The 21,445-nt window shown below is 45.4% G+C and overlaps 1 protein-coding gene across 1 annotated transcript in view; it reads right to left on the reverse strand.

Annotated features, from left to right (window-relative positions):
* Positions 1-21,445, reverse strand: part of LOC126175658 (betaine--homocysteine S-methyltransferase 1-like) — a 79,039-nt gene that overhangs the window by 27,049 nt on the left and 30,545 nt on the right. Inside the window, exons 2-3 of the mRNA XM_049922566.1 lie at positions 10,595-10,724; positions 9,486-9,604 (exon numbers count right to left, since the gene is read on the reverse strand). Of these exons, the coding sequence (XP_049778523.1) occupies positions 9,486-9,604; positions 10,595-10,724 (249 nt within the window). The remainder of the gene's footprint in view (positions 1-9,485; positions 9,605-10,594; positions 10,725-21,445) is intronic.

The raw sequence follows: 21,445 nt of genomic DNA on the forward strand, positions 1-21,445 counted from the left end.
CTCTCTCTCTATGGCTCTATCTCTCTCTCTCTCTCTCTATGGCTCTATCTCTCTCTCTCTCTCTCTATGGCTCTATCTCTCTCTCTCTCTCTCTATGGCTCTATCTCTCTCTCTCTCTCTCTATGGCTCTATCTCTCTCTCTCTCTCTATGGCTCTATCTCTCTCTCTCTCTCTATGGCTCTATCTCTCTCTCTCTCTCTATGGCTCTATCTCTCTCTCTCTCTCTATGGCTCTATCTCTCTCTCTCTCTCTATGGCTCTATCTCTCTCTCTCTCTCTATGGCTCTATCTCTCTCTCTCTCTATGGCTCTATCTCTCTCTCTCTCTATGGCTCTATCTCTCTCTCTCTCTATGGCTCTATCTCTCTCTCTCTCTATGGCTCTATCTCTCTCTCTCTCTATGGCTCTATCTCTCTCTCTCTCTATGGCTCTATCTCTCTCTCTCTCTATGGCTCTATCTCTCTCTCTCTCTCTATGGCTCTATCTCTCTCTCTCTCTCTATGGCTCTATCTCTCTCTCTCTCTCTATGGCTCTATCTCTCTCTCTCTCTATGGCTCTATCTCTCTCTCTCTCTATGGCTCTATCTCTCTCTCTCTCTCTATGGCTCTATCTCTCTCTCTCTCTATGGCTCTATCTCTCTCTCTCTCTATGGCTCTATCTCTCTCTCTCTCTATGGCTCTATCTCTCTCTCTCTATGGCTCTATCTCTCTCTCTCTATGGCTCTATCTCTCTCTCTCTATGGCTCTATCTCTCTCTCTCTATGGCTCTATCTCTCTCTCTCTATGGCTCTATCTCTCTCTCTCTATGGCTCTATCTCTCTCTCTCTATGGCTCTATCTCTCTCTCTCTATGGCTCTATCTCTCTCTCTCTATGGCTCTATCTCTCTCTCTCTATGGCTCTATCTCTCTCTCTCTATGGCTCTATCTCTCTCTCTCTATGGCTCTATCTCTCTCTCTCTATGGCTCTATCTCTCTCTCTCTATGGCTCTATCTCTCTCTCTCTATGGCTCTATCTCTCTCTCTCTATGGCTCTATCTCTCTCTCTCTATGGCTCTATCTCTCTCTCTCTATGGCTCTATCTCTCTCTCTCTATGGCTCTATCTCTCTCTCTCTATGGCTCTATCTCTCTCTCTCTATGGCTCTATCTCTCTCTCTCTATGGCTCTATCTCTCTCTCTCTATGGCTCTATCTCTCTCTCTCTATGGCTCTATCTCTCTCTCTCTATGGCTCTATCTCTCTCTCTCTATGGCTCTATCTCTCTCTCTCTATGGCTCTATCTCTCTCTCTCTATGGCTCTATCTCTCTCTCTCTATGGCTCTATCTCTCTCTCTCTATGGCTCTATCTCTCTCTCTCTATGGCTCTATCTCTCTCTCTCTATGGCTCTATCTCTCTCTCTCTATGGCTCTATCTCTCTCTCTCTATGGCTCTATCTCTCTCTCTATGGCTCTATCTCTCTCTCTATGGCTCTATCTCTCTCTCTATGGCTCTATCTCTCTCTCTATGGCTCTATCTCTCTCTCTATGGCTCTATCTCTCTCTCTATGGCTCTATCTCTCTCTCTATGGCTCTATCTCTCTCTCTATGGCTCTATCTCTCTCTCTATGGCTCTATCTCTCTCTCTATGGCTCTATCTCTCTCTCTATGGCTCTATCTCTCTCTCTATGGCTCTATCTCTCTCTCTATGGCTCTATCTCTCTCTCTATGGCTCTATCTCTCTCTCTATGGCTCTATCTCTCTCTCTATGGCTCTATCTCTATCTCTCTCTATGGCTCTATCTCTATCTCTCTCTATGGCTCTATCTCTATCTCTCTCTATGGCTCTATCTCTATCTCTCTCTATGGCTCTATCTCTCTCTATGGCTCTATCTCTCTCTATGGCTCTATCTCTCTCTATGGCTCTATCTCTCTCTATGGCTCTATCTCTCTCTATGGCTCTATCTCTCTCTATGGCTCTATCTCTCTCTATGGCTCTATCTCTCTCTATGGCTCTATCTCTCTCTATGGCTCTATCTCTCTCTATGGCTCTATCTCTCTCTATGGCTCTATCTCTCTCTATGGCTCTATCTCTCTCTATGGCTCTATCTCTCTCTATGGCTCTATCTCTCTCTATGGCTCTATCTCTCTCTATGGCTCTATCTCTCTCTATGGCTCTATCTCTCTCTATGGCTCTATCTCTCTCTATGGCTCTATCTCTCTCTATGGCTCTATCTCTCTCTATGGCTCTATCTCTCTCTATGGCTCTATCTCTCTCTATGGCTCTATCTCTCTCTATGGCTCTATCTCTCTCTATGGCTCTATCTCTCTCTATGGCTCTATCTCTCTCTATGGCTCTATCTCTCTCTATGGCTCTATCTCTCTCTATGGCTCTATCTCTCTCTATGGCTCTATCTCTCTCTATGGCTCTATCTCTCTCTATGGCTCTATCTCTCTCTATGGCTCTATCTCTCTCTATGGCTCTATCTCTCTCTATGGCTCTATCTCTCTCTATGGCTCTATCTCTCTCTATGGCTCTATCTCTCTCTATGGCTCTATCTCTCTCTATGGCTCTATCTCTCTCTATGGCTCTATCTCTCTCTATGGCTCTATCTCTCTCTATGGCTCTATCTCTCTCTATGGCTCTATCTCTCTCTATGGCTCTATCTCTCTCTATGGCTCTATCTCTCTCTATGGCTCTATCTCTCTCTATGGCTCTATCTCTCTCTATGGCTCTATCTCTCTCTATGGCTCTATCTCTCTCTATGGCTCTATCTCTCTCTATGGCTCTATCTCTCTCTATGGCTCTATCTCTCTCTATGGCTCTATCTCTCTCTATGGCTCTATCTCTCTCTATGGCTCTATCTCTCTCTATAGCTCTATCTCTCTCTATAGCTCTATCTCTCTCTATAGCTCTATCTCTCTCTATAGCTCTATCTCTCTCTATAGCTCTATCTCTCTCTATAGCTCTATCTCTCTGAAACACTCTACAGCCTCTGGTTCTTTCATTTTATCCAGGTTTATTCAGGTCCACCTTTTTGCAGTTTCTTCAGTTTTAATCTACAGTTAATAACCAATGAAGTGTGGTCAGAGTTCACATCTGCCACTGGAAATATATTACAATTTAAAATATTGTTCCTAAATCTCTGTCTTATTATATTATCTATCTGAAGCCTTCTGGTGTCTCCAGGCCTCATCCATGTATACAACCCTCTTTCACGATTCTTAAACCAAGTGTTAGCTCTGATTAAGTTATGTTCTGTGCAAAACTCTACCAGGTTGCTTCCCTTACCCCAGTCCATATTCACCTACTACTTTTCCATCTCTTCCTTTTCCTACAATCGCATTCCAGACCCATGACTATTAAATTTTCGTCTGCCTTAACTATCTGAGTAATTTCCTTTATCGCATCATACATTTCTTCAATCTCTTCATCTGTGGAGCTAGTCGGCATATAAACTTGTACTACTGTCAGACGTGATCTTTGTCTTTATCTTTGCTACAATAATGTGTTCACTATGCTGTTCGTAGTAGCTTATCTGCATTCCTATTCTTTTATTCATTATTAAACCCACTCCCGCATTACCGTTATCTGATTTTGTATTTATAATCCTATATTCACCTGAACAGAAGTCTTGTTACTCCTGCCACCATATCTAATTTTAACCTATCCATTTCCCTTTTTAAATTTTCTATCCTACCTGCGCCATTAAGGGATCTGATACTCCATGCTCCGATCCATAGAACACCGGTCTCATTTCTGCTGATAACGACATCCTCCTGAGTAGTTTGGAGATCTGAATGGGGGACTATTTTACCTTTGAAACCTGCATCATCATTTGCTGCATGCCCTTGGGAAAGATTACAGCTGTAGTTAGCCCTTGCTTCCTTCACCATATATGATTTTAAAAAATATTCTGCTACTGTTTAGTCCAAATCCTATAATGTCATTGTGAACGCTGCAAAAAGCCATCACTGAAAGTTCCCCCATAACTCAAAATATGGACAGCAAGCATATGCAAATTCTCGTACTATCCATAAGGAAGAATGTGAAAGGTGGAGAAAATTTGAATTAGAATAAAAGCAAAAGGAAAATCAAAACCAAAGGTATCTTGATGAGACTAAAAAGATGAATTACATGAAGCAACAATTGACTGAGACCAGTCTATCTAAATAGGCAAAAGAAGAACTTCTCTTGCCAACTTCAGGTAAACCAAAAAGAGCACTTCAAAAAAAATTATTTAAATGAAGCACAATTGGACTGGGGTGAGACTGAATGTGCAAAAACCTTGAAAGAAGAAAAAAATGAAAATCTTTAGAGAATAAATATAGTACGATTACTTCATTTCTGCTAATATTCCTAAGAAACTTTAATCTAAAAATATTTTGTTGATCTTTCTCCAATATTAAAATGTAGAATGTCATTAGATGCAAAAATGTGATTTACATTTTGCTCATGCAGTACGATTATCAATTTTGAATTACCAATACTGGATTTCCTATGTTCCTGCATATATTAATAGACCTGTATGCAGGGGAAAAAAATGGCAATTTCCATTCAGGATCACGAAAGAGAAAGTTAAATAAATCTTAGGTGGCCTGTTTGGTAGGTTATTACAAACAATTAAAACAAATCATTTGTGCCACATCCGATAAGTGAAATAATTTTTCACATTTCCAAAATTTTTCAAGTGCCACCTTGGCTCTTCAGCCTGTGAAAGGAGGTGGTGTGGAGGATGCAACTCTCATTTTCTTGAAAAGTAAACTTTAAACTGTTTATAATGTAGGCCTATTGAACAAAGTATAGTTAGGATGAAATTTATAAATTTTAATCTCTAGCAGGTAACATTCAGATACATACAAATACTTAATACATTATTATTTTTAGTAGTTTTTTACACTGGCTGGTATAATGAGGAAAAAACATCACAAATTAAAGTATGACACCACTGCGGCCTTTTGGAAACTACCACCACCTAACATTTTCAATTACATGGATAAATAATTAGAATAGTAAAATATTTTAGAGATTTCACAACAGATGGTTCTGAATACATTTGTTACACATCTATATTCATTGTGTGTTTCACAGTTTTCTTTGTTCTGCTACTGGCCTGAGAATTCAGTCTGTGTGATGGGCAACATACGAGTTAACTTTGCGAAAGTCAAAATTGTTTGCTAGTGGGGAGTGGGAAGCTTCTTGCCCTCTCCTGTCCCTCACTGGACACATCCATGTATCAAACTAATTGGAGTTGGAAGGGGAATAAAGCAAAGAAAGAGAAACCACACACATTATGAAATGCAATTTTAACTAGGAAGATGATTAGGAGGAGTCATAATAAGCTCAGTAGTTTATCCAGCATCTTGGCATTTAGACTATACTGCAGCAGAGGACTAATTATCATCAACAATTTCTAACTCTTCTGTCAGACATGTTCTAGGTATTCATACATACATAAAATTTCTGGTATAAATTTATTATTTTTCATACTCGATCCCCAAGTATATATATATATATATATGACTTACCAAATGAAAGTGCTGGCAGGTCGACAGACACACAAACGAACACAAACATACACACAAAATTCAAGCTTTCGCAACAAACTGTTGCCTCATCAGGAAAGAGGGAAGGAGAGGGAAAGACGAAAGGATGTGGGTTTTAAGGGAGAGGGTAAGGAGTCATTCCAGTCCCGGGAGCGGAAAGACTTACCTTATGGGGAAAAAAGGACGGGTATACACTCGCACACACACACATATCCATCCACACATATACAGACACAAGCAGACATATTTAAAGACAAAGAGTTTGGGCAGAGATGTCAGTCGAGGCAGAAGTGCAGAGGCAAAGATGTTGTTGAATGACAGGTGAGGTATGAGTGGCGGCAACTTGAAATTAGCGGAGATTGAGGCCTGGTGGATAACGGGAAGAGAGGATATGTTGAAGAGCAAGTTCCCATCTCCGGAGTTCGGATAGGTTGGTGTTAGTAGGAAGTATCCAGATAACCCGGACGGAGGCAACTCACTCACCCTTCACAACCTTTCCAGCAAACCTCAACCACCTCTCATTGCACACAAACCCAGTCTCTCCCATCTACTCAATCTCCCACTTCCAGCTCCACTCCCTCCAAAACCTCAAAATTCCGATCAACACAATCTGGCACCACAACACCCTAATTCAGTAGTTAACCTTTCCTCCAAACCTCTCTCCCAATCCGAAACCTCTGTCCTATCCAAAGGCCTCACCTTCAGCCCCACTCCCAGATTCAACCAAACAGCCCTCGTCAAAGATTTACTATCCTACACTCGTACTCTCTGCTGGAAGTATCACTTTGCCACGAAGAAAAATGATCCTAATCCTACCCCTAATGATCCAACTCCCCAAGACACTATCAAAATTGAACCTTGCCTGGAACAGTTCCGTCCTCCGTCACAGCGTGACCCACCTCCTCTTCCTCAAAATCACCCTCTCCAAACCTTCCAGGAATTTCTGACTTCCAGCCTTGCCTCTCAATCCTTCTTAAAAAACCTTAATCCTACTCCCAACATCACCACTGCTGAAGCCCAGGCTATCCGTGATCTGAAGGCTGACCGGTCCATCGTCATTCTTCCGGCGGACAAGGGTTCCACGACCGTGGTACTTGACCGTCGGGAGTATGTGGCTGAGGGACTGCGTCAGCTTTCAGACAACACCACATACAAAGTTTGCCAAGGTAATCCCATTCCTGATGTCCAGGCAGAGCTTCAAGGAATCCTCAGAACCTTAGGCCCCCTACAAAATCTTTCACCTGACTCCATCAACCTCCTGACCCCACCGACACCCCGCACCCCTACCTTCTACCTTCTTCCTAAAATTCACAAACCCAATCATCCCGGCCGCCCCATTGTAGCTGGTTACCAAGCCCCCACAGAACGTATCTCTGCCTACGTAGATCAACACCTTCAACCCATTACATGCAGTCTCCCATCCTTCATCAAAGACACCAACCACTTTCTCGAACGCCTGGAATCCTTACCCAATCCGTTACCCCCAGAAACCATCCTTGTAACCATTGATGCCACTTCCTTATACACAAATATCCCGCACGTCCAGGGCCTCGCTGCGATGGAGCACTTCCTTTCACGCCGATCACCTGCCACCCTACCTAAAACCTCTTTCCTCATTATCTTAGCCAGCTTCATCCTGACCCACAACTTCTTCACTTTTGAAAACCAGACATACCAACAATTAAAGGGAACAGCCATGGGTACCAGGATGGCCCCCTCGTATTGCAACCTATTCATGGGTCGCTTAGAGGAAGCCTTCTTGGTTACCCAGGCCTGCCAACCCAAAGTTTGGTACAGATTTATTGATGACATCTTCATGATCTGGACTCACAGTGAAGAAGAACTCCAGAATTTCCTCTCCAACCTCAACTCCTTTGGTTCCATCAGATTCACCTGGTCCTACTCCAAATCCCATGCCACTTTCCTTGATGTTGACCTTCACCTGTCCAATGGCCAGCTTCACACGTCTGTCCACATCAAACCCACCAACAAGCAACAGTACCTCCATTACGACAGCTGCCACCCATTCCACATCAAACGGTCCCTTCCCTACAGCCTAGGTCTTCGTGGCAAACGAATCTGCTCCAGTCCGGAATCCCTGAAGCATTACACCAACAACCTGACAACAGCTTTCGCATCCCGCAACTACCCTCCCGACCTGGTACAGAAGCAAATAAACAGAGCCACTTCCTCATCCTCTCAAACCCAGAACCTCCCACAGAAGAACCACAAAAGTGCCCCACTTGTGACAGGATACTTTCCGGGACTGGATCAGATTCTGAATGTGGCTCTCCAGCAGGGATACGACTTCCTCAAATCCTGCCCTGAAATGAGATCCATCCTTCATGAAATCCTCCCCACTCCACCAAGAGTGTCTTTCCGCCGTCCACCTAACCTTCGTAACCTCTTAGTACATCCCTATGAAATCCCCAAACCACCTTCCCTACCCTCTGGCTCCTACCCTTGTAACCGCCCCCGGTGTAAAACCTGTCCCATGCACCCTCCCACCACCACCTACTCCAGTCCTGTAACCCAGAAGGTGTACACAATCAAAGGCAGAGCCACGTGTGAAAGCACCCACGTGATCTACCAACTGACCTGCCTACACTGTGATGCATTCTATGTGGGAATGACCAGCAACAAACTGTCCATTCGCATGAATGGACACAGGCAGACAGTGTTTGTTGGTAATGAGGATCACCCTGTGGCTAAACATGCCTTGGTGCACGACCAGCACATCTTGGCGCAGTGTTACACCGTCCGGGTTATCTGGATACTTCCTACTAACACCAACCTATCCGAACTCCGGAGATGGGAACTTGCTCTTCAACATATCCTCTCTTCCCGTTATCCACCAGGCCTCAATCTCCGCTAATTTCAAGTTGCCGCCACTCATACCTCACCTGTCATTCAACAACATCTTTGCCTCTGCACTTCTGCCTCGACTGACATCTCTGCCCAAACTCTTTGTCTTTAAATATGTCTGCTTGTGTCTGTATATGTGTGGATGGATATATGTGTGTGTGTGTGCGCGAGTGTATACCCGTCCTTTTTTCCCCATAAGGTAAGTCTTTCCGCTCCCGGGACTGGAATGACTCCTTACCCTCTCCCTTAAAACCCACATCCTTTCGTCTTTCCCTCTCCTTCCCTCTTTCCTGATGAGGCAACAGTTTGTTGCGAAAGCTTGAATTTTGTGTGTATGTTTGTGTTCGTTTGTGTGTCTGTCGACCTGCCAGCACTTTCATTTGGTAAGTCGCATCACCTTTGTTTTTAGGTATATTTTTCCTTCATGGAATGTTTCCTTCTATTATAACCATATATATATATATATATATATATATATATATATATATATATATATATATATGTGCTTGGGGATTGAGTATGAAAAATAATAAATTTATACCAGAAATTTTATGTATGTATGAATACCTAGAAAAAAAAATATATATATATATATATATATATATATATATATATATATATATTTGAAACTCTTTGCCTTTACAAATGTCTGCTTGTGTCTGTGTATGTGTGGATGGATATGTGTGTGTGTGCGCAAGTGTATACCTGTCCTTTTTTCCCCCTAAGGTAAGTCTTTCCGCTCCCGGGATTGGAATGACTCCTTACCCTCTCCCTTAAACCCATATCCTTTTGTCATTCCTTCTCCTTCCCTCTTTCCTGACGAGGCAACCGTTGGTTGCGAAAGCTAGAATTTTGTGTGTATGTTTGTGTTTGTGTGTCTATCGACCTGCCAGCGCTTTTGTTCGGTAAGTCTCATCATCTTTCTTTTTGAATATATATATATATATATATATATATATATATATATATATATATATATATAGCTTTCGCAATATTTGTGTAATGGTCAGATGTTTGAGAGTTATCTGCTTTGATTACAAAATGTCATACATATTACAATAACTTTCCAATGTTATTTCTATTAGAAACCTTTTTTTTACTTACTGTAAATTTTTCTCCTGCATCATGACCTCTGTTTTCAAGCTTCGTGTCACATGCATAAAATGTGAAAGCCTGCATCACATCTGCACCAGCACGTAAAAACTCACGATGCAGCTGTCGTACTGAAATAGTAATGGATGGAAATGTAGCAATTTAAGTGATTCTTAGTATCAGGATGTTATTCTGTAACTTTTCATGGATATTGTTAACTTGAAAAAAATAAATAAATAAATAAATAAAAGGTATTGAATTAGGAGAGAGAGAAGAGAGATCTGAAACTTAACTGTCTCACTTCCCTCTAGCTGCAGTTGCCTCTGAACATCATTTAAGAAATACTGTAAAACATTTACATAATTTTAGGTATGGTAAATGCCCAACATAAGTGCATGTGAAGTAATTAACTACTTAGAAAATTCTTTTATAACAGTAAGTACACACACATTTTGTCTCGTGTTCCACACTTTCTGTGTTTCAAATAAAATTCTGATGCAAGCTTTTGACTATTGTTTCCCATACATTTTACACTATTTTGATATTATCTCATGAATTTATGAATCTTAAAATACACTAAAATTACAAACACAGGATACTAAAAAAAAGGAATGCCAAACACAGGATACTAAAAAAAAGGAATGCCAAACATTTTGCAATAAAACGGCACCTGGGTAAGTTTTACCATTTGCATAACTTAGCAAAATGTTGTCTGAGTGGCAATTTGTTCTTTGCATATGTTGCATTATACTTGCTATCAAGACAAAGTAATTTGTACTGGCTTTATTGGATTGATCTTTCCCTCTCACTTTTATCACAGATTTTTTTGCTTATTGCTGCACAGTTAATTCCTCCATTACTACACCTTTGCTGTTGTATTCTCTCCCATTACCTATTTACTGCCTCTTTTATTTAGACTTCATTCTGATGAGAGTCAGTATTTTTACCTTTACTATTTCCTATGTTTTAATGTGTGAGAAAGACCTGTATTGAGCTTTAAAACATCCAAAATTTTAGTCTGTAACATACAACAACTCTTCATCCAAATTCTATTCCACACATTTTGACAACAGCAAATCTATGTTTTACATGTCTTCTGCTAGTACAGATTTACACCATACCTGCTTCAGGGTTTTCTACAGTAGCCTCTGGAGTCCATGGTCCAGCTTTCACATAACCCCTTTTTTCCAGTGCAAATACAAAACCACCATCACCAATCACCACTCCCTCTTCTAGACGTTCCAAGATCCCCTGTAATCACAAAATATGTTTTAATATTTTGTTTTGTTTTATGTTTTACAGAAATCATATGTGAAGTGAGAAAAAATAATTCATCTTCTTTTAAATAAGCAAAACTCAAAAGTTTTGCTCAGGTCACTTCTTAAATCATCCCCTTTACATAAACTACAAAGCACCTTTTTACCAATACTTTAATACTGGTCATCAGTCTGGGATCCATACGAGATAGGATTGATAGAGGAAATAGAGAGGATACAAAGAAGAGCAGCATGTTTCATTACAGGCTGATATAATAAGCACAAAAATGCCACAGAGATTCTGAGCCAATTCTAGCAGGTGGTGTTGCGAGAGGTGCACTGCAAGAGATGTGTTCTACATCGTGGTATGGTCTACTGTTAAAATTCTGAGTGTCTACATTCCTAGAAGAGTCAACCATTATATTTCTTTCTCCTATGTATACCTCCTGAAAAGACCATGAAATGAAAGAGGTGTGAGCCCACATTAAGGTTTCCAGCAATTGTTCTTTCTGCAAAAAATACATAACAAGCAGGAAAACGGGGAAGTGACAGTGGTACAAAAAATACCCCTACCATGCACCACTAGGCAGCTTGCAGGGAGTAGATAAAGACATATAGTGAAATGCCAAATAAACTGGTATATGCATGCGTATTCAATTTCAGAGAGATGCACACAGGCAGAATACAGCACTGCATTCAACAATGTGTATTCAAGACAACAAGCATCTGGCGCAGTTTTTAGATCGCTTAATGCTACTACAATGGCAGGTTATCAAGATTTGAGCGAGTTTGAACATGATATTATAGACAGTGCATAAGCGATGGGACACAGCATCTCTCAGGTAGTGATGAAGTGGGGATTTCTCCATATGATTTTTCCATGAGTGTACCGCGAATATCAGGAATCCAACAAAACATTAAATCTCTGACATCGCTGTGGGTGGAAAAGATCCTGCAAGAACAGGACCAGTGATGACTGAAGAGAATTGTTCAAAGTGACAGAAGTGCAACCCTTTCACAAATTGCTGGAGATTTCAATGCTGGGCCATCAACAAGTGTCAGTGTGCAAATCATTCAACAAAACACCATTGATATGGGCTTTCAGAGCTGGCTTGATGACTCCATGACAAAGCTTTAGGCATCACTTGTGCCTATCAAGACTGACAGTGGTCTGTTAATGACTGGAAACATGCTGCCTGGTTGGATGAGTTGTTTCAAAATGTATCGAGTGGGTGGACGTGTAAAGGTATGGGGACAACCTAATGAATTCATGGACCCTGCATGTCAGCAGAGTACTGCTGAAGCTGGCAGATGCTCTGTAATGCTGTGGGCATGTGCAGTTGGAGTTATATGGGACCCCTGATATGTCTAGATATGACTCTCAGGTGACACATATGTAAGCATCCTGTCTGATCACCTGCATCCATTCATGTCCATTGTGCATTCCGACAGACTTCAGCAATTCCAGCAGGACAATGTGGCACTCCACAAGTCCAGAATGGCTACAGAGTGGCTCCAGGAATACACTTCTGAGTTTAAACACTTCCACTATCCACCAAACTCCCCAGACATGAACATTATTGAGTGTATCTGGGATGCCTTGAAAAATGCTGTTCAGAAGAGATCTCCACCCCATCACACTTACAGATTTATGGACACCTCTGTACGTTTCATGATGTCAGTTCAATCCAGCACCATTTGAGACATTAGTTGAGTCCATACTATATTGTGTTGCAGCTCTTCTGTGTGCCCTACAGAATATTGGGCAGGTGTACCAGTTTCTTTGGCTCTTCAGTATAGATGTACAAAAAGAATGGTCCTGGACAGTGTCTCGAGTAGTTGGCAAAACTGTGAGATGGAATGTGGGTTTTGCTGCAGTTTTAGAGACTTGTCAGTGGCAAAGATTGTCCAGTGTGTATCTGTTCCGTGTCTGCCCTGTACAATGACACAAGAAACTTTTACCCTGGTTCAGAAATTTTGCATGCTGCTGTGTTTTTCTCTAAATTGGTGCCGACTTCTTTTCTTGTCCAACAGAGTAGTGTCATTGGTATCTGCATGAAGGGAAAGAATAATCTGTATGTTGAAGTTGCATTATGCCAAACACAAAATGCTGAACTCTCACACCCACACTTCTGGAAATGTGTTATTTGAGAAGAGGCTAATGCTGTCATAAATACCAGGATACTTTTATCTGTTACAAACACAGACAACAGCCTTTCATATAATAGTGTTCATTATCACATCATCAGCACACTCTATTGCCTCTATGGCAGCCTCAGAAACTGCCCCTCACCTCTAAAATCCTGTTATGTCTGCCATTTAGACTGAACCTTACCATGTGTGGATCTAGGGCGTCTTAGTTCTTTACCAACCGCCCCCCCCCCTCCCCTCTTTATCTATTCCGGAACCCTATGAATGCAATTATGTTTTGAAATGATGTCTTTGTATTAATGAATATTTGTCTTGATGAATAATGAAGCTTGTTACCATCAAATTGTGATGTACATCCAATCTGCCAAGACTGCAATTTTCAGCTTTCTGCTTCGTGAATGTGGTGCAAGAGGACTACATTGCTACTGATCTGAAAGAGGGAGGGGTCTTTTATAGAAAGATGTGTACAATCTTTCAATAAAATGTCCGACATTCACCTATAAAGAATGAAAGTGTTGCAGTACAACACAACTGCTTTGGTGGTGGTGGTGGTGGTGGTGGTGGTAACTATTGCAACATAGTGCTAAATTATTTCATAAGAAATCTAAGGAAAAAATTATGACTGACAATGTTCTACTATTTCACTTGGCAATGGTATCATTTCACATTGATTTATTGTAAGGCTGAAAATCAGAGGGAAATTTTTTTTTATGTGAAGCTATATACCACAAATGGGTGTCACAGTCTGCCTGTCTGCTTGTTTAGCCCCTGTTCACTCAGTGTAGCTAATGATAGCACAAAAGTGATGTCATTCCACATGGTTTGAGTGGTTGCTTGGACTGAGGGAGAAAAGCAGGACAAGCTTCAGGCTACAGGCAAAACCTATAGCTGTATACAGGTGGACCTATTCATGCAGCACAGAAGGCATTATACAGTGGTACAGATGACATGCTTCCACTACAAAGACAATCACTTGGATAACTGATGGAAGGTTTCAAGAGTACAGCCCAAATTAGCAGTCAAGGGCCTTCATTTAGTGCACAGCCATTGAGATCGTCTATTGGTACAAGGAGTACTAATTTACTTTTTGTAGTGGTTTTCAGTTTGTACTGGTTTAGGCCTACACTAGTTAATGGCCCTCGCTACTTTTTGTACCCCAATTACAGAACAATGAAACTATTACAAATAGAGCATGTGAATGATAAAAACCCAAATCTGAGTCTTAGTCCAGAGAACACAGTACTTCAGTATTGATAGTGATTGCTACTTCCTTAGAAACAAAATATATACAAAAATTTAGGTTAACGTGAGTTCAAAGTAAGCAGCCTAAAATTTTTGTTACTACAAGGTGTACAACTTTGCTTCTCCCATTTTTTCCCCAACATTTGATCCTTTAATGAAACAAGTTGGTTACTTTATGTATCATTTAAAGTGTTTTCCATCGCTGGCACTACTTTCTCCCAATTTTTGGGCAGTGTATGAATCCCGAACACTTTTTCATCTTCTTGAAGCGATCCACGAATCTATCCAGTTTGTGACTTCATGAGATCGGAAGTGTTGGTCAGCCAGGCCATGTGCCATTGATCTAAACAGGTGATAGTCACAGGGAGCAATGTTTGGAGAACACAGCGGGTGGGGTAGGACTTCCCATGTTAATGTTTCCAAGTATATTTTGACCTCTTTTGCAACATGGGGTCGAGTGGTGTCGTGCTGCAAAATCACTTTACCGTGCCTCTTGCTGTATTACAGCCGTTTGTCTTTTAATGCTCTGCTCAAACACATTAATTGCATGCGATAACGAGCATCTGTGATTGTTTCATTTGGTTTTAACACCTCTTAGTACACGACGCCGAACTGGTCCCACCAAATGCAGAGCATGATCTTGGAGCCATGAATATTCGGTTTGGCCGTCTAAGTGGAAGTATGGCCAGGATATCCCCATGATTTTTTGCATTTAAGGTCGTCATAAGGAACCCATTTTTTGTCCCCGATCACTATGCGATGCAGAAATCCCTTCAGTTTTTGCCTCTACAGCATCTGTTCACAAACACAGAAATGCCATTAAACATCTCTTGGTTTCTGCTCACACAGGACTGAAGTTCCTTCTTTCTGAATCCTGTCCATAACCTTGAGACGTTTTGAAATGGCTTGCTGTGTCACTCCCACTAATCATGCCAATTCTTGAGTTTGAGGCGAGTCTTCACTCAGCAATGTCTCCAATTCTGCACCTTCGAAAACATTCTTTCTTCACCACTTTGCCAGTCTACAACGTTAAAATCACCGTTCTTGAAGCGTTGAAATCATTCACGACACGTTCTTTCACTAATCGCGTCCTTACCATACATACATTGAGAGCATTTATGAGATTCAGTCGCTGTTTTCTTCATATTTAAACAAAACAGTTGGTTGGTTGGTTGGTTTGGGGGATGAAAGGGACCAGACTGCTACGGTCATCGGTCCCTTTTTCCAAAGACAAAGAACATCCACAGAGAATAAAAACGAGGAACAGAATAGACACAGACGATACAGAACAAAAGAAACGGAGACAAGGACAAGACAAAACGAACTAAAACCACACAGAGTGTGACAGTGGTTGGCCGACCATAGAAATAAAAAAGGAAAAACCAACCACTTAGAAACACATTAAAAGATCAGTGTAAAATCATAGGCCAAAGGCCAGAATCAAAACAAAAAATAAAATAAAACAAACACTCAGAGGAAAGAATAAAAACTCCCTGCCCGAATAAAACGTAAAACTAAGGCAGCCATAACAGGGTCATCGGATAAAACGGCAGGGAGCGTATCAGGCAGCGCAAATGTCTGCCTGACCACAGCTAAAAGGGGGCAGGCCAACAGAATGTGGGCCACCGTCAAAGCCGCCCCGCAGCGACATACAGGAGGGTCCTCCTGGCGCAGTAAATAACTGTGTGTTAGCCGGGAGTGGCCAATGCGGAGCCGACAAAGGACGACTGAGTCCCTGCGGTTGGCTCGCATGGAGGACCGCCACACAGTCGTCGTCTCCTTAATGGCACGGAGTTTATTGGGTGTAATCCGATCGCGCCATTCAGCGTCCCAAAGCGCAAAAACTTTTCGGCGGAGGACTGCCCGCAAATCAGCCTCTGGGAGGCCAACATCCAGAGATGGTTTATTCGTGGCCTCTTTCGCCAGGCGGTCAACATGTTCATTGCCCGGGATACCGACATGACCGGGGGTCCACACAAAGACCACAGAGCGGCCGCAACGCGCAAGAGTATGCAGGGACTCTTGAATGGCCATCACCAGACGGGAACGAGGAAAACACTGGTCGAGAGCTCGTAAACCGCTCAGGGAATCGCTACAGATAACGAAGGACTCACCTGAGCAGGAGCGGATATACTCTAGGGCTCTAAAGATGGCGACTAGCTCAGCAGTGTAAACGCTGCAGCCAGCCGCCAAGGACCGTTGTTCGGAATGATCCCCTAGAGTTAGCGCATACCCGACACGACCAGCAACCATCGAACCGTCGGTGTAAACAATTCCAGAACCCTGATACGTGGCCAGGATGGAATAAAAGCGGCGGCGGAAGGCCTCTGGAGGGACCGAGTCCTTCGAGCCCTGTGCCAAGTCGAGCCGAAGGCAAGGGCGAGGAACACACCACGGGGGTGTACGCAGAGGCGCCCGGAAAGGAGGTGGAACAGGGAAAAACCCAAGCCCACAGAGAAGCTCCTTGACGCGTACGGCGATCGGACAACCCGACCGGGGCCGACGGTCTGGCAGATGGACGACTGACTGCGGGAACAGGACACGATAATTTGGATGCCCGGGCAAGCTTAGAACATGGGCAGCATAAGCGGCCAGCAAACGTTGGCGCCGGAACCGCAGTGGGGGTACACCTGCCTCCACTAGCACACTGTCCACAGGGCTGGTGCGGAAAGCACCAGTGGCAAGGCGTATCCCGCTGTGGAGAATTGGGTCCAGCACCCGTAACGCAGATGGGGATGCTGAGCCATAAGCCAGGCTCCCATAATCCAGACGGGACTGGATTAACGCCTGGTAGAGCCGCAACAGGGTAGAGCGGTCGGCGCCCCAGCGGGTGTGGCTCAAGCATCTCACAGCGTTGAGATGCCGCCAACACGTCTGTTTAAGCTGCCGGATATGAGGCAGCCAAGTCAACCGGGCATCGAAAACCACCCCCAAAAACCTGTGGGTTTCCACCACAGCAAGGAGTTCGTCGCCAAGATAAAGCCGCGGCTCAGGATGGACTGTTCGGCGCCGGCAGAAATGCATAACGCGGGTCTTGGCTGCCGAAAACTGAAACCCATGCGCTACAGCCCAAGACTGCGCTGTACGGATAGCGCCCTGTAGCTGACGTTCAACAGCTGCAATGCCAGTAGAGCTGTAATAAAGGCAGAAGTCGTCAGCATACAGGGAAGCAGAGACAGAATTTCCCACGGCCGCAGCGAGCCCGTTAATGGCTATTAAAAACAGACAGACACTTAAAACAGAACCCTGTGGCACACCGTTCTCCTGGACGTGGGTGGAACTATAGGAGGCTGCGACTTGCACGCGGAAGGTACGATACGACAGGAAATTGCGGATAAAGATCGGCAGAGGGCCCCGAAGACCCCATCCATGAAGCGTAGAAAGGATGTGATGACGCCATGTCGTATCGTACGCCTTCCGCATGTCGAAAAAGACAGCGACCAGGTGCTGACGGCGGGCAAAGGCAGTACGGATGGCCGACTCCAGGCTCACCAGATTGTCGGCGGCGGAGCGGCCTTTCCGGAACCCACCCTGAGACGGAGCCAGAAGGCCCCGAGACTCCAGTACCCAATTTAAGCGCCGGCTCACCATCCGTTCGAGAAGCTTACAAAGAACGTTGGTGAGGCTAATGGGGCGGTAGCTGTCCACCTCCAGAGGGTTCTTTCCAGGTTTCAAAATGGGGATGACAATACTTTCCCGCCATTGCGATGGAAACTCACCCTCGACCCAGAGACGGTTGTAAAGGTCGAGGAGGCGTCGCTTGCAGTCCACTGAAAGGTGTTTCAGCATCTGACAGTGGATGCGATCTGGCCCGGGAGCGGTATCAGGGCAAGCGGCAAGGGCACTCTGAAATTCCCACTCACTGAATGGAGCGTTGTAGGGTTCAGAAGCGTTGGTGCGAAAAGAAAGGCTCCGACGTTCCATCCGCTCTTTAATGGAGCGGAAGGCCTGGGGGTAATTCGTAGAAGCGGAACTCATAGCAAAATGCTCTGCTAAGCGGTTTGCAATGACGTCGGAGTCAGTACAAACTGCTCCATTCAGTGAGAGCGCAGGGACGCTGGCAGGGGTCCGATAGCCGAAGACCCGTCGAATCTTGGCCCAGACCTGCGATGGAGTGACATCGAGTCCAATGGTGGACACATACCGCTCCCAGCACTCCTTCTTGCCTTGGCGGATAAGGAGGCGGGCCCGCGCACGCAGCCGTTTAAAGGCGATAAGGTGGTCCATGGAGGGATGTCGCTTGTGACGCTGGAGTGCCCGCCGGCGATCCTTAATCGCTTCAGCGATCTCAGGCGACCACCAAGGCACAGCCCTCCGCCGAGGGGACCCAGAAGAACGGGGAATGGCAGACTCGGCGGCAGTGACGATGCCGGCGGTGACCGATGTAACCACCACATCAATGGCATCAGTTGAGAGAGGCTCAATAGCGGCAGTGGAGGAGAACAAGTCCCAGTCAGCCTTATTCATTGCCCATCTGCTAGGGCGCCCAGAAGAGTGACGCTGTGGTAGTGACAGAAAAATCGGAAAGTGGTCACTACCACACAGGTCGTCATGCACACTCCAGTGGACAGATGGTAAGAGGCTAGGGCTACAGATTGAAAGGTCAATGGCGGAGTAGGTGCCATGCGCCACACTGAAGTGTGTGGAGGCACCATCATTCAAAATCGAGAGATCGAGCTGCGACAATAAATGCTCAACGGTGGCGCCTCGACCTGTTGCCACTGACCCACCCCACAGAGGGTTATGGGCGTTAAAGTCGCCCAGTAATAAAAAAGGTGGCGGCAATTGGGCTATCAGCGCAGCCAGGACATGCTGCGCGACATCACCCTCCGGTGGAAGGTAAAGACTGCAGACGGTAAAGCCTGCGGCGTCCACACCCTAACAGCGACAGCCTCTAAAGCTGTTTGGAGAGGGACAGACTCGCTGTGAAGTGAGTTAAGGACATAGATGCAGACGCCACCAGACACCCTTTCATAAGCTGCTCGGTTCTTATAATAACCCCGATAGCCACGGAGGGCGGGGGTGCGCATTGCTGGAAACCAAGTTTCCTGCAGAGCAATGCAGAGGAAAGGGTGAAGGCTGATAAGTTGGCGGAGCTCAGCTAGATGGTGGAAGAAACCGCTGCAGTTCCACTGGAGGATGGTTTTGTCCATGGCTGAGAAAGGCGTGCCGGGACTGGGACGGCAGATTACGCCGCTGGGTCACCTGCTGCCTCCGATTGAGCACCCGTGCTAGTGCTATTGCTATTCACGGCGTCTGAGGGACCGGCGAGATCGAGGTCCTCAGCGGACGCCAGAATCTCCACCGCGTCCTCAGACGCAGAGCTAGAAGGTTGCGATGGGGTGGCTACCACCGCGCGTTCCTTGGGCTTAGAGCTGCTCTTCTTTGATTTCTCACGCTGCTCCTTGGGTTTAACTGGCTGGGAGGGCTTCACCGATTCAGTCTCCGGGACTGAGGAGGATCGGGAAGCCCTTCGACCTGCAGATTGTGGGCACTTACGCCACTGTCTATCGTCAGCCTTCCCGCCGGTGGAAACCTGGGAAGGGAGAGACCCAAGGGACCCCTTGCGAGCGTGAGAAGCCGAAGAAGTTGGACACTTCTCCGGCGTAGAAGCGGGGACCGACGTCCCCGATGGGGGGGATGGTGTTGCTCCTGAGGGAGGTGGCACAGGAGCAATCGGGTGGGTAGAGCCCCCCACTGGCAAGGGGGCAGGAGGAGTTGTACCACTCGTCGATCCGGCCGAAAGGCGCGAAACTGATGGGGCTAGCACAGGTGTTGTAACAGCGGCGTAGGAAGTTGTCATTCTCACTGGATGTAATCGATCGTATTTCCGTTTGGCCTCAGTATAAGTCAGTCGGTCCAGGGTCTTATATTCCATGATTTTGCGCTCTTTCTGGAATATTCTGCAGTCTGGCGAGCAAGGTGAATGGTGCTCCCCGCAGTTGACGCAGATGGGAGGCGGGGCACATGGAGTATCGGGATGAGATGGGCGTCCGCAATCTCGACATGTGAGGCTGGAAGTGCAGCGGGAAGACATATGGCCGAACTTCCAGCACTTGAAGCACCGCATCGGGGGAGGGATATAGGGCTTGACGTCACATCGGTAGACCATCACCTTGACCTTTTCCGGTAACGTATCACCCTCGAAGGCCAAGATGAAGGCACCGGTAGCAACCTGATTGTCCCTCGGACCCCGATGAACGCGCCGGACGAAATGAACACCTCTACGTTCTAAGTTGGCGCGCAGCTCGTCATCAGACTGCAAAAGGAGGTCCCTATGGAAAATAACACCCTGGACCATATTTAAACTCTTATGTGGAGTAATAGTAACGTTAACATCCCCCAACTTGTCACAAGCAAGTAACCTGCGTGACTGGGCGGAGGATGCCGTTTGTATCAGTACTGAGCCAGAGCGCATTTTAGACAAGCCCTCCACCTCCCCAAACTTGTCCTCTAAATGCTCGACGAAGAACTGAGGCTTTGTGGAGAGAAAAGACTCCCCATCAGCTCTCGTGCAAACTAAGAATCGGGGCGAATAACTGTTACTTCCATCCTGGGACTTACGCTCTTCCCACGGCGTGGCCAGGGAGGGGAACGTTTTCGGATCGTACTTCTGAGCATTAAATTGAGCCCGAGAACGCTTAGAGACTGCTGGCGGCTGGCCGCCAGCGAGAGATGATGTACCACGCTTCATTGCGGGTCATCCGCCCTGATGCCACCTACTCCGACCAAGGGCCCTCCCCACGGGCGCCACCCAGCCACAGCAAAGGCCACCTGGCAGGATGGCCGTTGCCGGGAGTCCTGATACCCCAGGAGGATAGGCATCTACTCCTTGGCATACGTGGGGAGTTAACGGCGCAGGCATCAGTAGAGCGATCCCTGTGTTGTCAGGGGGCTACAACCAAGAGGGTACATGGCGGCCCCACCACAACGGACTGGCTACCGTGCTGGATCTTAGGTGCAAAACTGTCCAAGGTCGTCGCCGCAGTTAAAAGAAACACTGCAGAGGGCAGCGTGGTAATCGCACCCAGGGACGTATCCCCGCCCTAAAGATCGAAAACGAGCGGGACACCATGGCAACGACGTGAAAGCCGGCTAAAGGTCTAATTGCACGACGGATACAGTGCACCACGTAAGGCGCCCTTCCCCAATTGGCTCGCTCTTCGGAATAATTTAGAAAGATGGAGGTCAAACCCGAGAGGGGACCATCACATAAGGCCAAAACATTGAGACTCCTTTTAGTCGCCTCTTACGACAGGCAGGAATACCGCGGGCCTATTCTAACCCCCGAACCCGCAGGGGGGAAACAAAACAGTAACACCT

This window comes from Schistocerca cancellata, chromosome 3, assembly GCF_023864275.1.
Source record: "Schistocerca cancellata isolate TAMUIC-IGC-003103 chromosome 3, iqSchCanc2.1, whole genome shotgun sequence".
Lineage (NCBI taxonomy): Eukaryota > Metazoa > Arthropoda > Insecta > Orthoptera > Acrididae > Schistocerca > Schistocerca cancellata.